Raw genomic sequence first — 15,861 nt, 5'->3', positions numbered from 1 at the left:
TAGGTGAAAGCTGTGTGAATCTATAAACAGATTGCTAAATGAAATAAATGACACTCACCGATATACGGTAGACCCCCCTCCCCCCTTCCAAAAAAAAAGAACATCCTCTCAGTGAGGAAAAACAAGTAGAGCTTTTTTTTCAGTAGCTCAGTGGGAGAAATACAGGTTTCTGCTTCAGTGAAATGTTGTATTTCATTCCTCTCATTCTCATTCCCCTCATTCTCCTTTTTATGGGTTATTTGGCCAGGGTCTATCCGCAAATGAGTTCCTACATTTCAAAGGTTAGTCCTTTCAAATCTATTACATCTAGCGTGACCGGGCACACCTGTTACTTCCACATAATCTGACTTTTGTTTGAAGGAAAGAAATACAATGTGGGTTATTTTTGAAAAGATATAAGGAGCATATCACACTACAATCTACAGATTGGGCTACAAGAGCTGGCTTCACTGCTTTCATTTGAAATATGTTCAGGTTTGGTGATATCCTGAAAGAGAAGAAGACATCTTGGGGTTATCTACAGACAGTCTCACCAAATGTCTCACAGCAGATCTTCAGGCAGCTCTCCAGATGGGGGAGACTGTTCTTTGACTTTACTGAGTGGCAGAAGATGATGGCTGAGAAACCGTAGTGTGCATGTTCCCGAATAAAATCCTCTGCACAGTAGAGTGATACAAACAATACTTCACGGGATTTATGCTGAGCGATAGGGTGCAGCCATGTAGTGACAGTGTCGGTATCGCTGAAGCAGAGCACAGTTCTCTCCCCTGCAATCCGTTCATGTCTGAAAGCAGAAAATGCAAATAGTTCTATTTTATTTTGGATGTTTTTCCACTCACAGGACTTTTCATGGAAAAAAAGGAGAACAAGAGAGAGCGGGAGAGAGTAGAATGGAGAGAGAGAGAAGGAGGGAGGGAGAAACTAGGAAGGTGGGGGTGGGGGGGGAGGGATAGAGAGAGGGGGAGAGAGAGCAGGAGGGATGGGGGGAGGGGGAGAGAAGGAGGGCGGATGGGGAGAGAGAGCAGGAGGGATGGAGAAGAGAAAGAGACAGAGGGAGGGGAGTAAGAGAGCAAGAGCAAGAGAGGTGGAGAGGAAAGGAGAGGAAGAGAGGGAAGGATAGAGAGAGCAAAAGAGGGAGAGAAAGTGGGAGAGAGATGGAGGGGATAAGAGGGAGGGAGGACAAAGAAAGGGGAGAGAAAGAGGGATTGAGGGAGGAAGAGAGAGAGGGAGACAAAGGAGGAGAGAGAGAGGGGAGGCATAGAGGGAGAAGAAGAAGGGAGGGGGATATAGAACAGGAAGGAGGGAGGAGAGAGTGAGAGGAGGGGAGAGGGAAGGAGAGAGAGATAAGGACCGAGAAGGAGGAGGAAAGAGATATAGAGAGAGGGGGGACAGAGGGAAGGAGAGAGGGATGAGGGAGACAGAGAAAGAGGGGGAGAGAGAGGGGGAGAGGGTTAGAGAGAGAGAGATAAGGCTCACACCTACTGTATGCTTTGCAGGGACACGCTTATAATTGCATACTTTCCCAAATCGCATTAAAAACTTGCAGTCCTTTTCCAGAAGCGCATTATTCCAAATGGTATCTCCACGCATTTATGTGCGTGTGATTGCACATGGTAACAAAGTACAGTGAATTTCGGTACGGCACAATTTTAAAAAAGGGTCAGGCACTTCTTTTTGCATGTTTCCTGTGCATGGGGAAGCTCAATGAAATTGATGGGCTATCCTAAACCTGATGTGGAACAGTGTAAACACATGTGCATGCTTTGTTGTATCTCTGAGGTGTAAATGGATTCTGAGGATGGAGAAAAAAGTGAAGAAAGTGGAAAATCTGATAATCTCCAGGCAAGCATACTTCTTCTCCAAAAACTAGTTTACTTCTGGAAATGTTAGAAATTAGTAAGAGTGGTAGGCAAGCAGCCATCATGAACAGGACTGGGTCACTTTTGATGGCTATAGCAATTTATCACATCAAGCTTCTTTTTAAATGATTTCTATCATATTATTCTATCATATCTTATCCTATCATTTCCCATGCTACCCCACCCTAGCCTGTCATATGTATTTTTTCATGGTGTTACAATTTCCCATCAGCCTATGTCTGTATCTCATTCCTGGATATCTGCTTACAGTACATGGTAAGTCCCTGTCTTTGCTACATGCCCACAGCACATACTGTGTCCCAGTCCTGACTACCTGCATTCAGCACATTGTGTGTCCCAGCCTTGGTTACCTGCTAGCAGTGCATGGAGAGTCCCAGACCTGGCTACCTTCTAAGATTGCCACCTCATCCCTTTAAAACCGAACACATATTAATTAAACAGGTTCTGTGGCATTAAGGTGGTAATTAAACTCACTTAGTGCCTTATTTGCATTAAATCAGCCCCAGAACCTGTGTAATTAGTATGTATTCAGTTTTAAAGGGATGAGGTGGCAACCCTACTACCTGCTCAGATTACAAGCAGTGTCCCACACATAGCTAATAGCTCACATCACATGTTGTGTCCCATTCCTGACTGCCTGCATTCAGCAAATGGTGTGTTTCACTTCTGGCTATCTACAATCAGCACATAGTGAATACCTGCTCATAGTATGTGGAGAATCACAGCCTTGGATCATGTTCTTACAACCTGGTACGTCACAAACTTTTCTATCTGCTTGAAGTACATGGGGAGTCCTAGCCCTGGCTATCTACTCACAGTATATGTAGACTGCTAGTCTTGGCTACCTGATCACAGCACATGGTGTGTCCCAGACCTGGTTACCTGCTAACAGCATATAGTGGTAGGAGAATTACTAAAACTGACACACTCAGAATCTGGATCAGCTGTGCATTGTAGTCAAACAGCTTCTATCTTCAGCTTGTTCAATTAAGCTATGTAAAAAAAACTGAAAGCTGATTGCTTTCTATGCAGAGCTGCACCAGATTTTGCACTCTCCAGTTTTAGTAACTGTCCCCCACAGTGTACCAATATTGGCAACCTGCTTACAGCACATAGAGCATCTAAGCTCCGGCAAGCTGTTGGCGGCACTAATTCTGACCAATATAATTAATTATACAACTGTTGTGCTACTACATGCTTCCATGTGTTATAGAATGTCCAATGCCTCTTCCTTCCCATCCACTATAGTCATTTACTATTCTGCCTGTAGACAGGTGCAGTCTATTGTCTCCATTGCAGGTGGAGGCAATGCAGGTGGAGGAGGAAGTCGAGAGGAGCCTCGCTCCTCTATGATCTCCTCAGTCACAGAGACGCAGCGTCTGATTGGTAGTTGGCATCACACATGACCTTGGTGACAATCTTGGGTCAGGCAAAGTATGTTTAGGGTCCTAGCTCTTGTGTTTGGTGTGCATTTTGTGTGTGGGTAGATTTGGGACAGGTCACTCAACAAGGACAATGCTTAGCTTCAGGGAGAGGTTCCAGACAAGTAGGGAAAGTACACGGACACACCATCCTTCCTAGAAGTCAACACAGACGCTGCCAGCACACCTTAGACCTGCTGTTACTACTCATCGCTGTACATTCTGTGAGTGTGCCTGGTCAGGGTTACCTTCCAACCAGGCTTGTTGTGCATTGCTGAACTGAAATCTCAATGCAGTTCTGTTTTCTGCAACTGGAGTTTAAGTGTTTACTGCTGCCACACAACCCTGCACCACCCCACACTTGGCGGCAGTTGGCAGGATATGTCCCTTCTTACAGCGAGTGTGTAAGGAGGCATGGAAACCATCATGGCACTGTAAGGATCTACCTTGGTCCTTGTGTTGAAGTTCAATGGCTCCAACATTCCCTTGGCTGAGTGGGAGGAGAGACTAGAGAGTGCTGCGAGTCTGTATCAGATTCCCACACAGCTGATCGTGTAGAGGACTATCAACCCGCTGAGCAGTGATGGCAGACCTGGAACAGATTGTAGAATCCCTGGAGGTCCTGTTTGGAGACAACATGATAGTTCCAAGGTTGAGGCTGAGGTTCCTAGTCCGGAGGCAGCAGGAGCACGAAAGCCTCACCCACTTCACGGTAGCACTCCAGAATCTCTGGAAATGCCTGGAGAAGAGAGATGTGAATGGATGTGCCAATATAACTGGCTCAGACCATCTAATGAGGGACCAGTTCATGGTAGGAATAAAGGCTGGCCCAGTCAGGAGACCCCTACAGTAGCAAATCAAATCTCAACTTGCTGTCACGTACCTGATTGGAGACTGAAATGATGAGGTCGGCTTCACTTGTGTCACTAGCCCTGACCCCGCTGGAAGTGGAACAGAGGGTGTCTAGGGACCAGGGGGACAAGAGTGCCAGCAGATGTTGTTTGCAGCTCTTGCAGCTGGAGACTTTGGAAGACTGATGAACCTCCGATTCAGGAACAGTAGTGATATGCAGAACTGGTATGGTAGGTCACCAGGTGTACACCAGAGTAAGACAGAAAGCTGGGATGGGAGACAGGAGCAGTGTCAAAGGAATAGCCAGGGTCATCAACGGGCGGACAGCAAGGTACCAAATCATAAGCAAACCAAAGTCAGGAGCAGAGCCGAACTCAGGAACAAGTATCAAGCAGGAGAGTAAACAGAGTCAGGTCAGGAACAAGCCGGGTCAGCAACAAGGAAATCACACAGGAACGAGCAGAAAACGGGGAACAGCTGAAGACCGGTCAGCAATCAGCACAGGCAGAGGCACCTCTTATATAGTCCGTCTGACGCCAATCTTTGCCGTGCGTATGCACGTGCGCGATCGCGCATTTCTGTCTATTCGCCAGCCGTCTCACAGGAATTCCCTTACATTTCCCCCCTTAGGGGCAGCCTCCAGATGCCTACTAAAGCTTGTTTTTCAGGATGAAGATGAAGGTAAGCTTGCACTAACCATGGAGCATGGACATTAGCGGATGGTTCCCAGGAATTATCCTCTGGACCGTAGCCTTTCCATTTGATGAGGAACTGGGTCTGACCACCCCTCTTTCTACAGTCCAGGATGGCTTCTACTTCATATTCCTCATTACCTTCGACAAGCAGTGGAGCAGGAGATTCTGGACCTCGATCCGGAAATAGACTTGGGACTGTTGGTTTTAATAAAGAGACATGGAATACCGGATGGATCTTCATATTCTTTGGTAACACTCATTCAAAAGCTACAGGATTAATCTTTCTTTTGATTGTAAATGGTCCCAGGTACCTTGGACCAAGCTTCTTTGAAGGGCAGCTCAATTTCAAGTTTGTTGTGGATAGCCAAACCTTATCTCCTGGTTTCAGATTCAGATTCCCCCTTCTTTTTCTGTCAAAAAAATCTCTTGTTATTTGTCTGAGCCTCCAAAATAGTTTCTTGTAACATTTGACCATTCCTATTGAGGAAATTCAGCCTTTCTTGTACTGCCGGGACAGCAGGTTCCCTCGGCATTTCAGGGAGGAAGGAAGGATGATATCCATAGTTGGCATAAAAAAGGGGCTGTTTGATAGCAGAGTGGATGGAATTGTTATATGAAAATTCTGCCAATGGAAGGAAAGACACCCAGTCATCCTGTGAGTAAGAAGAGAAACATCGTAAATATTGTTCAAGGGTCTTGTTTGTCCTCTCAGTTTGCCCATTCATTTGTGGATGATACGCAGAAGAGAAACGAAGTTCGATCTCTAGTGCCTCACACAGATCTTTCCAGAACTTAGAGGTGAACTGTACTCCCTGATCGGATACGATATTGCTGGGAATACCATGTAACTTCACAATCTCTTTAATGAAAGCAGAGGCAGTCTCAGCAGCAGAAGGAGTTCCTCTCAGGTATATGAAATGGGCCATTTTTGACAGACGATCAATCACGACAAAGATAGTGGTGAACCCTTCAGATGGGGGAAGCTCTACAATAAAGTCCAGAGAAATCATACTCCATGGTTTTTCAGGTACTGGAAGGGATTCTAAAGGCCCCAGGTCTTGGCTTTATCAGACTTGTTTCGGAGGCATACCGAGCAAGATCTAACGTAATTTTTACAATATTTCATTAAGTTTGGCCACCATAAGGAACGGAAGACCAAATCTGAGGTCTTGTAGATCCCGAAGTGACCCGCTAAAGGATGGTCTTGGCATCTTTTAAGAATGAGAGTCCTGAGTTGTTCCGGTATATAAATCTGTTCTTTATGCAAATACAGGCCATCTCTTAGCTGAAGATGCATTTCCAAGGGGGGTGGATGATCATCAACCACTTCCTTTATTTGTGATACAAGGTCTGCTTGCAGGAGTAAAACGTTTTTAGCTGGCAGGATCGTGTCAGGCTCAGATGGTACTATTGGGTCATGAAACATGCGTGAGAGCGCATCAGGTTTGATCCTGGATGGTATGTCAAATGAAACACAAATCGGGAGAAGAAAAGTGCCCATCTTGCCTGCCGTGGCCTTAGGCGTTTTGCAGTTCTCGAGTATTCCAGATTCTTGTGTGTAAAAATGAGGATAGGGTGTGAAGCTCCCTCCAGCAAATAGCGCCATTCCTCGAGGGCCACCTTGATGGCTAACAGCTCCCTGTCTCCTACGTCAGTTCCTTTCAGGGAAGCTTAACTTTCTAGAGAAGAAGGCAACAGGGTGAAGGAGGGACTTGGGTCCCTCTCGTTGAGATAATATAGCTCCAACAGCATTTTCAGAAGCGTCTACTTCAAGGACATAAGCTAAGGCAGGTGCAACGATACCGGAAAAGTTCTTAATGAATTTCCTATAGAAATTAGCAAATCCCACAAAGCGTTGTACCGCTTTCCTGTCTCCTGGGACGGGCCACTCTAATACAGAGGTCACTTTTTGAGGATCCATAGCAATGCCATCGGGAGTAATCACAAGTCCGAGGAACTGAATGGTCTGTTTCTCAAATTCGCACTTTTCAGCTTTGGCATAGAGGTAATGTTGGCGTAACCTACCCAGTATCTTCTTCACATGGTCCTTGTGTTGTTCTATTGAGCTTGAGAAGACTAGGATGCCATCCAAATAGACAATGATAAGTAAATCAAGATAGTTCCGGAATATATCATTAACAAAATGTTGGAATGTTGCCCTTGGCATTACAAAGGTCAAATGGCATAACCAGGTATTCAAAGTGCCCAAAGCGTGTTCGAAAGGCCGTCTTCCATTCATCCCCTTCACGAATTCTGACTAAATTGTATGCACCTCTCAGATCTAGTTTTGAAAAGACACATGCCCCTCGCAGCATTTGGAACAATTCAGGAATCAGAGGAAGAGGATAACGGTTCTTGACTGTTATTTTATTTAGATCACGATAGTCCACACATGGTCTAAGAGTATGATCTTTCTTTTCGACAAAGAAGATGGCAGCTCCCGCTGGCAATGTAGAGGGCCAAATAAACCCTTTTTCCAGGCTTTCATCTATGTAATTCCGAAGGACCTCTAGTTCCAATTCGGAGAGAGGGTAAATTCGCTCAAAAGGGATCTCAGCACCAGGTAGGAGTTCAATAGGACAATCGTAGAGCCGGTGCGGGTGAAGAGCATTGGCACTCTTTTTGTTGAATACATCCAAGTAATCATGGTAGGCAGCAGGGACAAGTTTCATCATCTCTGAATCAGGATGGATGCTAATAAGAGGAGTCACTGCGCATGGTTCCTTTAGAACACAATGAGTCTGACAGTATTGGGAAGAGAAGAGGATTTCCCCGGTAGGCCAGTTGTTGGATGGGTTGTGCGCCCTTAGCCGGGGCATGCCGAGGATGACCAGAAACATTGGTGAGGTTATGACATCCAGACATAGAAGTTCCTGATGTCCTGAGGATGAGTGGCAGAAGATTGGCATAGTCTCTTGCGTCACTGGGCCAGAACTGATACCAGAGCCATCAGCCAGATGGACCGAAAATCTTTGTTTCTTGGTACAGAGAGGGATATTGTATTGATTAGCAAAGGCAGAATCCATGAAACAGCTACAGGCACCAGAGTCTATATTTGCTAAAACAGAAATTGTTCTTTCAGCAAGTTGCAAGTGAAGAAGGAAGGAGAGGTGCATTTGACTTGTTCCTTGTGGGTGCATCATATGGAACCAGCTAGCAGAGGGCTTAAGAGGTCTTACTGGACATGTCAGTACATAGTGACCCACATCATTACAGTAGAGGCAGAGGTTGGAGTTTTGTCGTTGAAGACATTCAGCAGAGGATAAAGGTGGTCTCCAAAAGCTCCTACGAGGAGAATTACGATGCCCCCTTTTGCTGGAGAGTATGTCTGATGCGACAGCAGTGGGTGAGGGGACAGGAGTCTCTATTTCAGAGCAGATCAAGACACCCCTGCTAGTTCTTTCACCCTGCCTTTCCCAGAGCCGTTGGTCGATTTGAATGGCTAGGTTTATCAGGTCCTCTAGCCTGGTTGGTACCCCAACTCGGGCAAGCTCATCTTTCAAGATGTTAGAGAGACCAAGGCAAAACTGATGGCGGATAGCAGATTTGTTCCATTGAGTGTCAGAACTCCATATACGGAACTCAGTGACATATTCCTCTATAGACCTTTGGCCTTGCTGTAGCTTGCTAAGCATAGATTCTGCAGTCTGACGAAGGAAGGGATCAGCGTAAAGTTGTGACATCGCTGAGAAAAAAAGAGTTTGTTGAAGTCAGAGCCGGATCATGTTGCTCACGAAGGTGGTGTGCCCAGGATTGGGGTTCATTCTGAAGGAGTGAAATAATGAATCCCACTTTGGTGCTTTGTGATGCAAAGGTTCTTGGTAGCAGAGAAAAATATAGCTCACTGCCGGATCCACAGAATAACCAAGTCCACCAGACAGAACACCTCGCCAGCCAGAAGCCCCCCTCAACACCTGCATAGATGGGCTAACGAGCTCACCCAATGGAAGAACACACCGAACTAAGATGAACAAAAAGATCCCCCAACATGGCAAAGGAAACTGGGCACCAACCATCCGCGCACCTATGAACCCTGCGGTACCCTTTTAACGCCTGCCACACCCACAAATCCTTAGTGTAATCCCTACAGCCCTGTAGCTTAAAGAAAAAGGCCAAGCCAGCCAATTTTGGTCCAAAACTGAAGCAGAGACCCCATTATCAAAGCCCATGGTAAGAAAACACCTCATGGCCAACCAGATCCACCCCCATGAGCAGCGAAAAATCCATCCATTTACCCCATACCTTAGAGTGTGCCGACCAAATAACCACACTCACGGAATGCCGAATCCACCCCGCCGCAACTCCAAGGCAATGCTCCACAGCTCCCGGTGCCAACTCTCGAAACCTGTCCCACTGAAAATGAGACAAAGCATCAGCCACCTGGTTGTCCACCCACGGTAAATGCACAGCTTAAAGAAAAATGTTCGACTGTAAACAACGCAAAACTTAATGCTGCAGAAGCCACACCACCGGCCCCAAAGCCGCCGAGCGCAGGTTAATCATCTGCACCACACCCAGGTTGTCACAATGCAGGCACACCTTCAAATCCCAGGAGGCATCACCCCATAGTTCCACAGCCAGAACCATGGGGAAAAGTTCCAAAAGAACCAAATTCCTGAGGAACCCTGCTTCCACCCACTCCCCTGGCCAAGGTGCCGTGCTCCAAGAACCCCAAAAGAAGGTCCCATAACCCGCGGAACCCACAGCATCCATAAACAGCTACAAATCAAAATTGCTAACGGGCCCAGACATCCACAGTGCATGGCCATTGAACGAGGTGAAAAAACAATGCCACACCCACAAATCCTCACGGTGCTCCTCCATCAACTGCACAAAATGAGAAGGCAAGCGAACCCCAGCCATAGCCGCTGACAACCGTTGGCAAAACACTCTGCCCATAGGCATAATGCAACAAGCAAAATTCAACTTGCCCGACAATGACTGCAGCTGGCGAAGGCGCAACTTTCGTTGTCCGATGGTCCCGCAAACCTCCGACTTGCGGGCCTCCAATTTATCCTCCGGCAACTGACATTCCATAGCCAGGGAATCCAAGACAATACACGAAAAGGTAAGGGACGGAGCACGCCCTTCCATTGTGTCTAAGGCTAAAGGAATCCCAAATCAGTACACCAAGTGATGCAACATCCCAAGCAAAACCGAACAAACATTAGAGGAAGGCGGGCCCACACAGAAAAAGTCATCCAAATAATGAATGACCGAACTGATTTCCAAGACATCCCGCACCACCCACTCGAAGAAAGAGCTAAAAAGTTTCAAAGAACGTGCACGAAATGGAGCAGTCCATAGACAGTCAATGGTCAACATAGAATACCCCCTGCTACATGCAACCCAAAAAGTGAAAACTATCCAGGTGGACTGGAAGCAGTCGAAATGCAGACTCAATATCCGACTTTGCCCAGAAAACCGCCGCAACGAAGGACGTATAAGTCACCGCACACGCCTCGGGCGATGTTATCATTGACAGATCCACCCTACGGGAAACACAGGTGGTGAATTAACTGAAACTTGCCCGGCTCCTGCTTGGGAACCACTCCAAGTGGAGAGACCACCGAGTCCGACAGCGGTGCAATGGGAAAAGGGACGCACATCCAGCCCAAAGCTACCTCCTTCTCCAGTTTGGCAGTAACCACGTGTGGATGCAGCAAGGTGGAATGCAAGTTCGTAGCCACAGGTGGAATAGACGAAAGAGAACACAGAATATGGAAACCATGGGAAAACCCCGCCTCTAACAATGATGCCGCTGCATGATCCGGATATCTATTTAGAAAAGGAAGCATCCTTCCCTCTCACTGGGGTCATCCGTTTGACCTGTAACCCCTCCGGCGCGCCCCTTACCCTGCTTAAAGCACCTGGACAAGGCGTGGGCGCCACTGCAGCAGGAGCACTCGTGCTTAAAGCGACGTGATGACTCGAGCTTACAGGATCCCTCATTAAACTGCCAACAGTAGCCCCATTGCTTGGTGGTCGGTTGTCCAAAGGCAGAAGAACCCCCCCCCACCCTGAAAAAAACTATGTAGGTGCCAATGTCATAAGTTTCATCCAAAGCCGTATATCTTTGTGGTCCCAGCGCAGCAATGGTCTGATGGCTTTCCGCTGCCGGAATTGCTCATCATATCGGAGCCAGGCCAGTAAATCCTGTAAGCCTCGCCGATAACGTACAGGTAACAAAACAGCACAGAACAATGTTGCGGGTACTTTTGACACTCGCCAGAATAGTGAAAGCCTGCAACCAGTTTGAAAAAGTGCGCATCCTCGTCCTCCCTCTTGCCCTCATCCAGCCGTGTGCAGTCCAGAATTTCTCCAGAGGGAGCAATGTAAAAATCTTTACATACTCTCCTTTCCATATCTTGTCTTTAACCTCCGGCTTGAGATGAGCCCCCAAGGGGCCCTCAAAACAGATGTAGACCTCACACTTCGAGGAGTCCGCCAGCCGAAAAGAATCCACCGACTGTCCCCATTCCCGGCTTGCTCACTTGAGTCCACCATACTCACTCCGGACACGCAAACGGGCCCGGGAACCACACCCGGGACAGCACCCACGACCGCCATAACAGGGAGCGCTCCTGAGCCCCCGTCACTTCCTGAGGGTGGAAAAATGGCTGACACATGCCCTTCCCCACTCTGCGGCGGTACCCAAGCTGCCACCAGAGATGACTCCGACCCCACGCCAGGCTCAAAGCGATGAACCAAGTCATGCAAACCCAATAACAGATCCCATATCCCTGAATACACTCCAACCACCGCCAGAACGGCGTCCACCACCCACGGGGTGGATGCCTCCTTACCAGCATTCCCCCCAAACTTCCCGCAGTGTGAGAGCCCATCCCCACAACCTGACCTAACACATCCCACAAAACAGAACTCACAGACATAGAAGACAAGACAGACATACACTCACCAGGCTGCCCAGGACTGGGCCCAACAGCAGCCACACCAGACGCCCATGGTCCGCATCAACCTCGGACCCAGAACACTCGCCATCCTCCGCAGCATGCCGCATGATCAGGGACTGCACCCCAGGGTCACCAGACACGGTTGCTGAGGGCCTGTGTTGCTGGGACTTTTTGTTCTTCCTGGCACGCTCTACCTAATCACCAGGCCTACCCACCGATGTCCTGGTCATCCTGCTGGCGCACCCTCTGGCCTGAGCGCCTACTGCACAGTCCCCACTGCTGGTCCCAAAGTCACTGCAACTCACCAGGGAGGAAGGACCCCCGACCACCGCTGAGCACAGGCCGGGATCCGCAGCTGTCACTTTCCCTCGCCAAGCAGACTCCCTGACCTGGACCACAGCAGGGGAGGTGGCCGCATGCCCCCGACAGCTCCGCAAGCAGGAGTGGGTGACACACTGGTGGCTCCACTCCCCCCCCTCGCAAGGCCCCGCCCACGCCAAGGATTGTTCCCAGGCTCCCCACTTCTGGCAGTCAGCAACTTTTCCTTGGGGGGCCTGAAGGGTCCCTGATGGGGCTCCTAAGCCAGTGCCAAGCCCTGGGGGAGGAGTTTGGGCTGAAGCCCTCCAGCGGCCGAGCATGTTAGAGCTCCTACCCCCTCTCAGGCGAACCCGGTTCCCGCTCCTCCAGGATTGACTCTAGCCGAGCCTGCAGCCATCTAGTGCCCCGATCAGAAGCAGTAGTCCTGATCTGAGAGAGAAGCTCCTCCAGCTCATCCATCCCACCCAGCAGACTAGCTTCACCTCTTCCAGGCTCCAGAAGCTTCTTCTTCTTTCAACTTCCCCAATGGACTTCCTGAGGTTTGACACTCCTTTTCCTCCCTGTGAACCCTCCCCAACATCCCCATCCAATAAGGTTAGCCGTAATCCCAAAATTTCCTACCCATCTTTTAATCCTATGCTGTTCCTCTATTCCCCCTAATTATGTCGTCCCTGCGCTAATTTTTTTTTTTTTGCTCTTGGCCTACCTTTTCTGCCTGTAAGGGAATTCCCGTGAGATGGCTGGTGAATAGACGTGTGCATGTGCACGGAAATGCACGAACACACACATGCACACGCACGGTGAAGATTGGCGCAAGATGGACTATTTAAGAGGTGCCTCTGCCTGTGCTGAGTGCTGACTGGTCTTCACCTGTTCCCTGTTCATTCCTGTGTGATTTCCTTGTTGCTGACCCAGCTTGTTCCTGACCTGACTCTGATTACTTTCCTGCTTGATACTGGTTCCTGACTTCGGCTTTGCTCCTGACTTTAGCTTGCTTATGATTTGGTACCTCGCTGTCCGCCCATTGATGACCCTGGCTATTCCTTTGACACTGCTTCTGTCTCCTATTCCTGATTCCTGCCTTGCTCTGGTGCACACCTGGTGATCTACCATACCAGCTCTGCATATTACTACTGTGCCTGAATCAGAGGTTCATCAGTCTTCCAAAGTCTCCAACTGCAAGAGCTGCAAACAACATCTGCTGGCGCTAATGTCCCCCTGGTCCCTAGACTCCCTCTGTTCCACTTCCAGTGGGGTCAGGGCTAGTGACACAAGTGTTGCTGACCTCGTCATTTCAATCTCCAATCAGATACGTGACACTGCCCCTTGGATAGCTGCTGATCTCCTTCCTGGTCCCTCTTCTCTACTCTCCCTATTCCCAATGGGAAACAATCAGCTCCCACTCTCTTTCCAACTATGATCCAATTAGCTGAAATGCTACTACTGATCAACTTATACATGTGTAGTGAAGTCTTTCTTTATCCACTTCATTTAGTAGTAATTTCAGGCTGCTTTAATTTCTTTTCCCTCAATCCAGTGAAATCCTAAAATCCTTTGGGTTCCCACAAGCCCCTCAGCTTCTGGACATGTCAAAGAAATATAAGCTTCCCTGATTCCTACCCTAGTCAGTCCCAAGAAGTCCAGTCTGATGAGATAGAGGTGACTGGCCATGAGATCTGTTGCCAGGTGTTTGGTCCTCCTCCGCTTATTCTGGCATGCAGGCAACCAGTTGGGGACACAATAGCATACAGATTCAGGAGAAGACCTGGTCATTGCAGAAGGCACTGCTTCAACTGTTCGCATGGTGTTGAGCTTCCAGTGTGGTGGTCCTTTACCTACAGCCACTCACCCAGGCATCCAGACCAGAGATTCTTCATGCTGTTTGCCTGTGGAACAGGTCTGGGAACCCTCTTGCCAGTTGTCTGGACTATCAGGAGCAGTCTATCTCCTCGTGGGAGTAGTGTTGCCCAAAGGTTTGTACTTTATTGTTCTTATGGAGTTTCAGTCTTAGGCAGGCCATATATATATATATATATATATATATATATATTTTTTTTTTTTTTTTTCTTTTTTACCTGCATAATTGCAGGAAGGAAAATCACTTGATTCCCCCATCTAAACTGACTGTGTTAACTGACTAGGGCAGGAATCAGGGAAGCTTACTTATATTACTTAGGTGTGTCCAGAAGCCTAGGGGCTTGTGGGAACCCAAAGGAATTTTGGATCCTTCCTATGGAGCTATTGTGTTCTCCCAATGTATGTGTGGGGGTGGGGTAGGGTGTGGGGGTGAGCGCAGGGAGCTGTACCTGGCGAAAGAGCACAATGATTACTGCTAGCGGCTATAACTGCTGACAATATTAACATGCTGAAAAAAAATATGCTGCTTGTACCCAAGTCGATCGATTGATCAACTTGGTTACAATCAGCCTGCCCATAGATGGATTGAATCTGAACCAGTCGAGATGGAACCATTGATGGCCAGCTTTACTGTATCTGGAAACTGCTCTTAACCAGCTCCTGTTATTATAATAGTCAAATTGCCTGTTAATTTTTTGTTTGCCACTTATTGAATACCCCATTACCTTCCTGTTTGCATAGTCGTTCATGCAGTAAACTTCAAGTAACACATTGCTATTTGTCTAATCATTTGGTGGATACGTCTACATTACAGATGTTGAGATATAATATTGTTGTTTTAGGCAGTAATACATAGCCACATGTTATCAGCCACTGAGAGGTCAAGAAAAATCACTAAGCAGAAATGTCCCTGTCTATGAAAGCACACACATGAGATCGGTATTATTTGTTACCTGCAGACAATATTGTGCACAAATCTGTAGTACCCCACAGGGTCTGCAATCTCCTTACCTTTTGGTCTTCAGTCCCTCGTCCTCTTCTACTTTACCACAATCTGCAGAGTTTACTTCAATGCCACCTCTTGCATTGTTGCTCCTCATCTCCTGTAGATTTATTTTGCTGTTACTGTGGATTCTTCAGAAATGATTTCAGGGAGTTAAGCTGTTTTTGGTGAATTTCCAACAGGCGATCTCCCTGTGTTTCTTTCTGTGTAAATTCTTCTCCCTCTTTCAGTTTCCTGGCTGCCTTCTCTGTGGTGTTTCTGTTTCTCGTCATCTGCCATAACCATCTGAAATACTTTCACTTTCATCCTGAAAGAAAGCTGTTTGTAAGGTCCAAAAAAACATTTTAAACCATTAAATGTTGCTTCACTACTGAGGACTGTTTGACCAGGAAAGTGACTTACTGCAAGCTCATTCAAGCAATTTAGGACAGAAATATTGGACAGCCCTTAGCCCAGAATAGTCAGAAATATTAGGGTACACAAGCTACTAGGCATGCTCAAGTCTGTTGGGATGGACTAGATCACTTTAAATGCCATCCCCTGTCTTACCCCCACTTCCGATCTGAATCTCTCCATGGTATGTCATGATTTTTATTTTAATATATTATTACATTTACCCTTTTCCCAAAGTCTTCTGGGCTTTTATACAATATGCCAGGTCTACTTACTCTCCATCTTTCTCCCAGTGGTAGTCTTCCATGTTGAGAGATTGGCATGACTCTCATAAGTGACAACATTTCAAAAAAAAGTTCAGGGACACCTTTTTTTTGCTGTACATCTATCAAATTATTATAGGTGGAGAATGTACTTTAATTAGGGGAGGAGCATTCATATTAATATGGGCAAGGTTCTACAAGAGGCACATTGCTAACCTAAGTGCATACTTTAACCATATCTATGAGCATGTAGTTGTCATGGATA

The 15,861-nt window shown here is 47.4% G+C and overlaps 1 protein-coding gene across 1 annotated transcript in view; it reads right to left on the bottom strand.

The window, feature by feature from the left end:
- LOC149441010 (uncharacterized) overlaps window positions 1–15,231 on the bottom strand; it is an 81,930-nt gene extending 66,699 nt beyond the window's left edge. Inside the window, exons 1-2 of the mRNA XM_089657876.1 lie at window positions 14,949–15,231; window positions 534–784 (exon numbers count right to left, since the gene is read on the bottom strand). Of these exons, the coding sequence (XP_089514002.1) occupies window positions 534–784; window positions 14,949–15,037 (340 nt within the window). The 5' untranslated portion in view covers window positions 15,038–15,231. The remainder of the gene's footprint in view (window positions 1–533; window positions 785–14,948) is intronic.
- Between the last annotated feature and the right edge of the window lie 630 nt (window positions 15,232–15,861).

This window comes from Staurois parvus, unplaced genomic scaffold (assembly GCF_062004578.1).
Source record: "Staurois parvus isolate SC_StPar_1 unplaced genomic scaffold, SC_StPar_1.0 ptg001037l, whole genome shotgun sequence".
Classification (NCBI taxonomy): domain Eukaryota; kingdom Metazoa; phylum Chordata; class Amphibia; order Anura; family Ranidae; genus Staurois; species Staurois parvus.
This window is presented reverse-complemented; position numbering and strand designations above follow the sequence as displayed.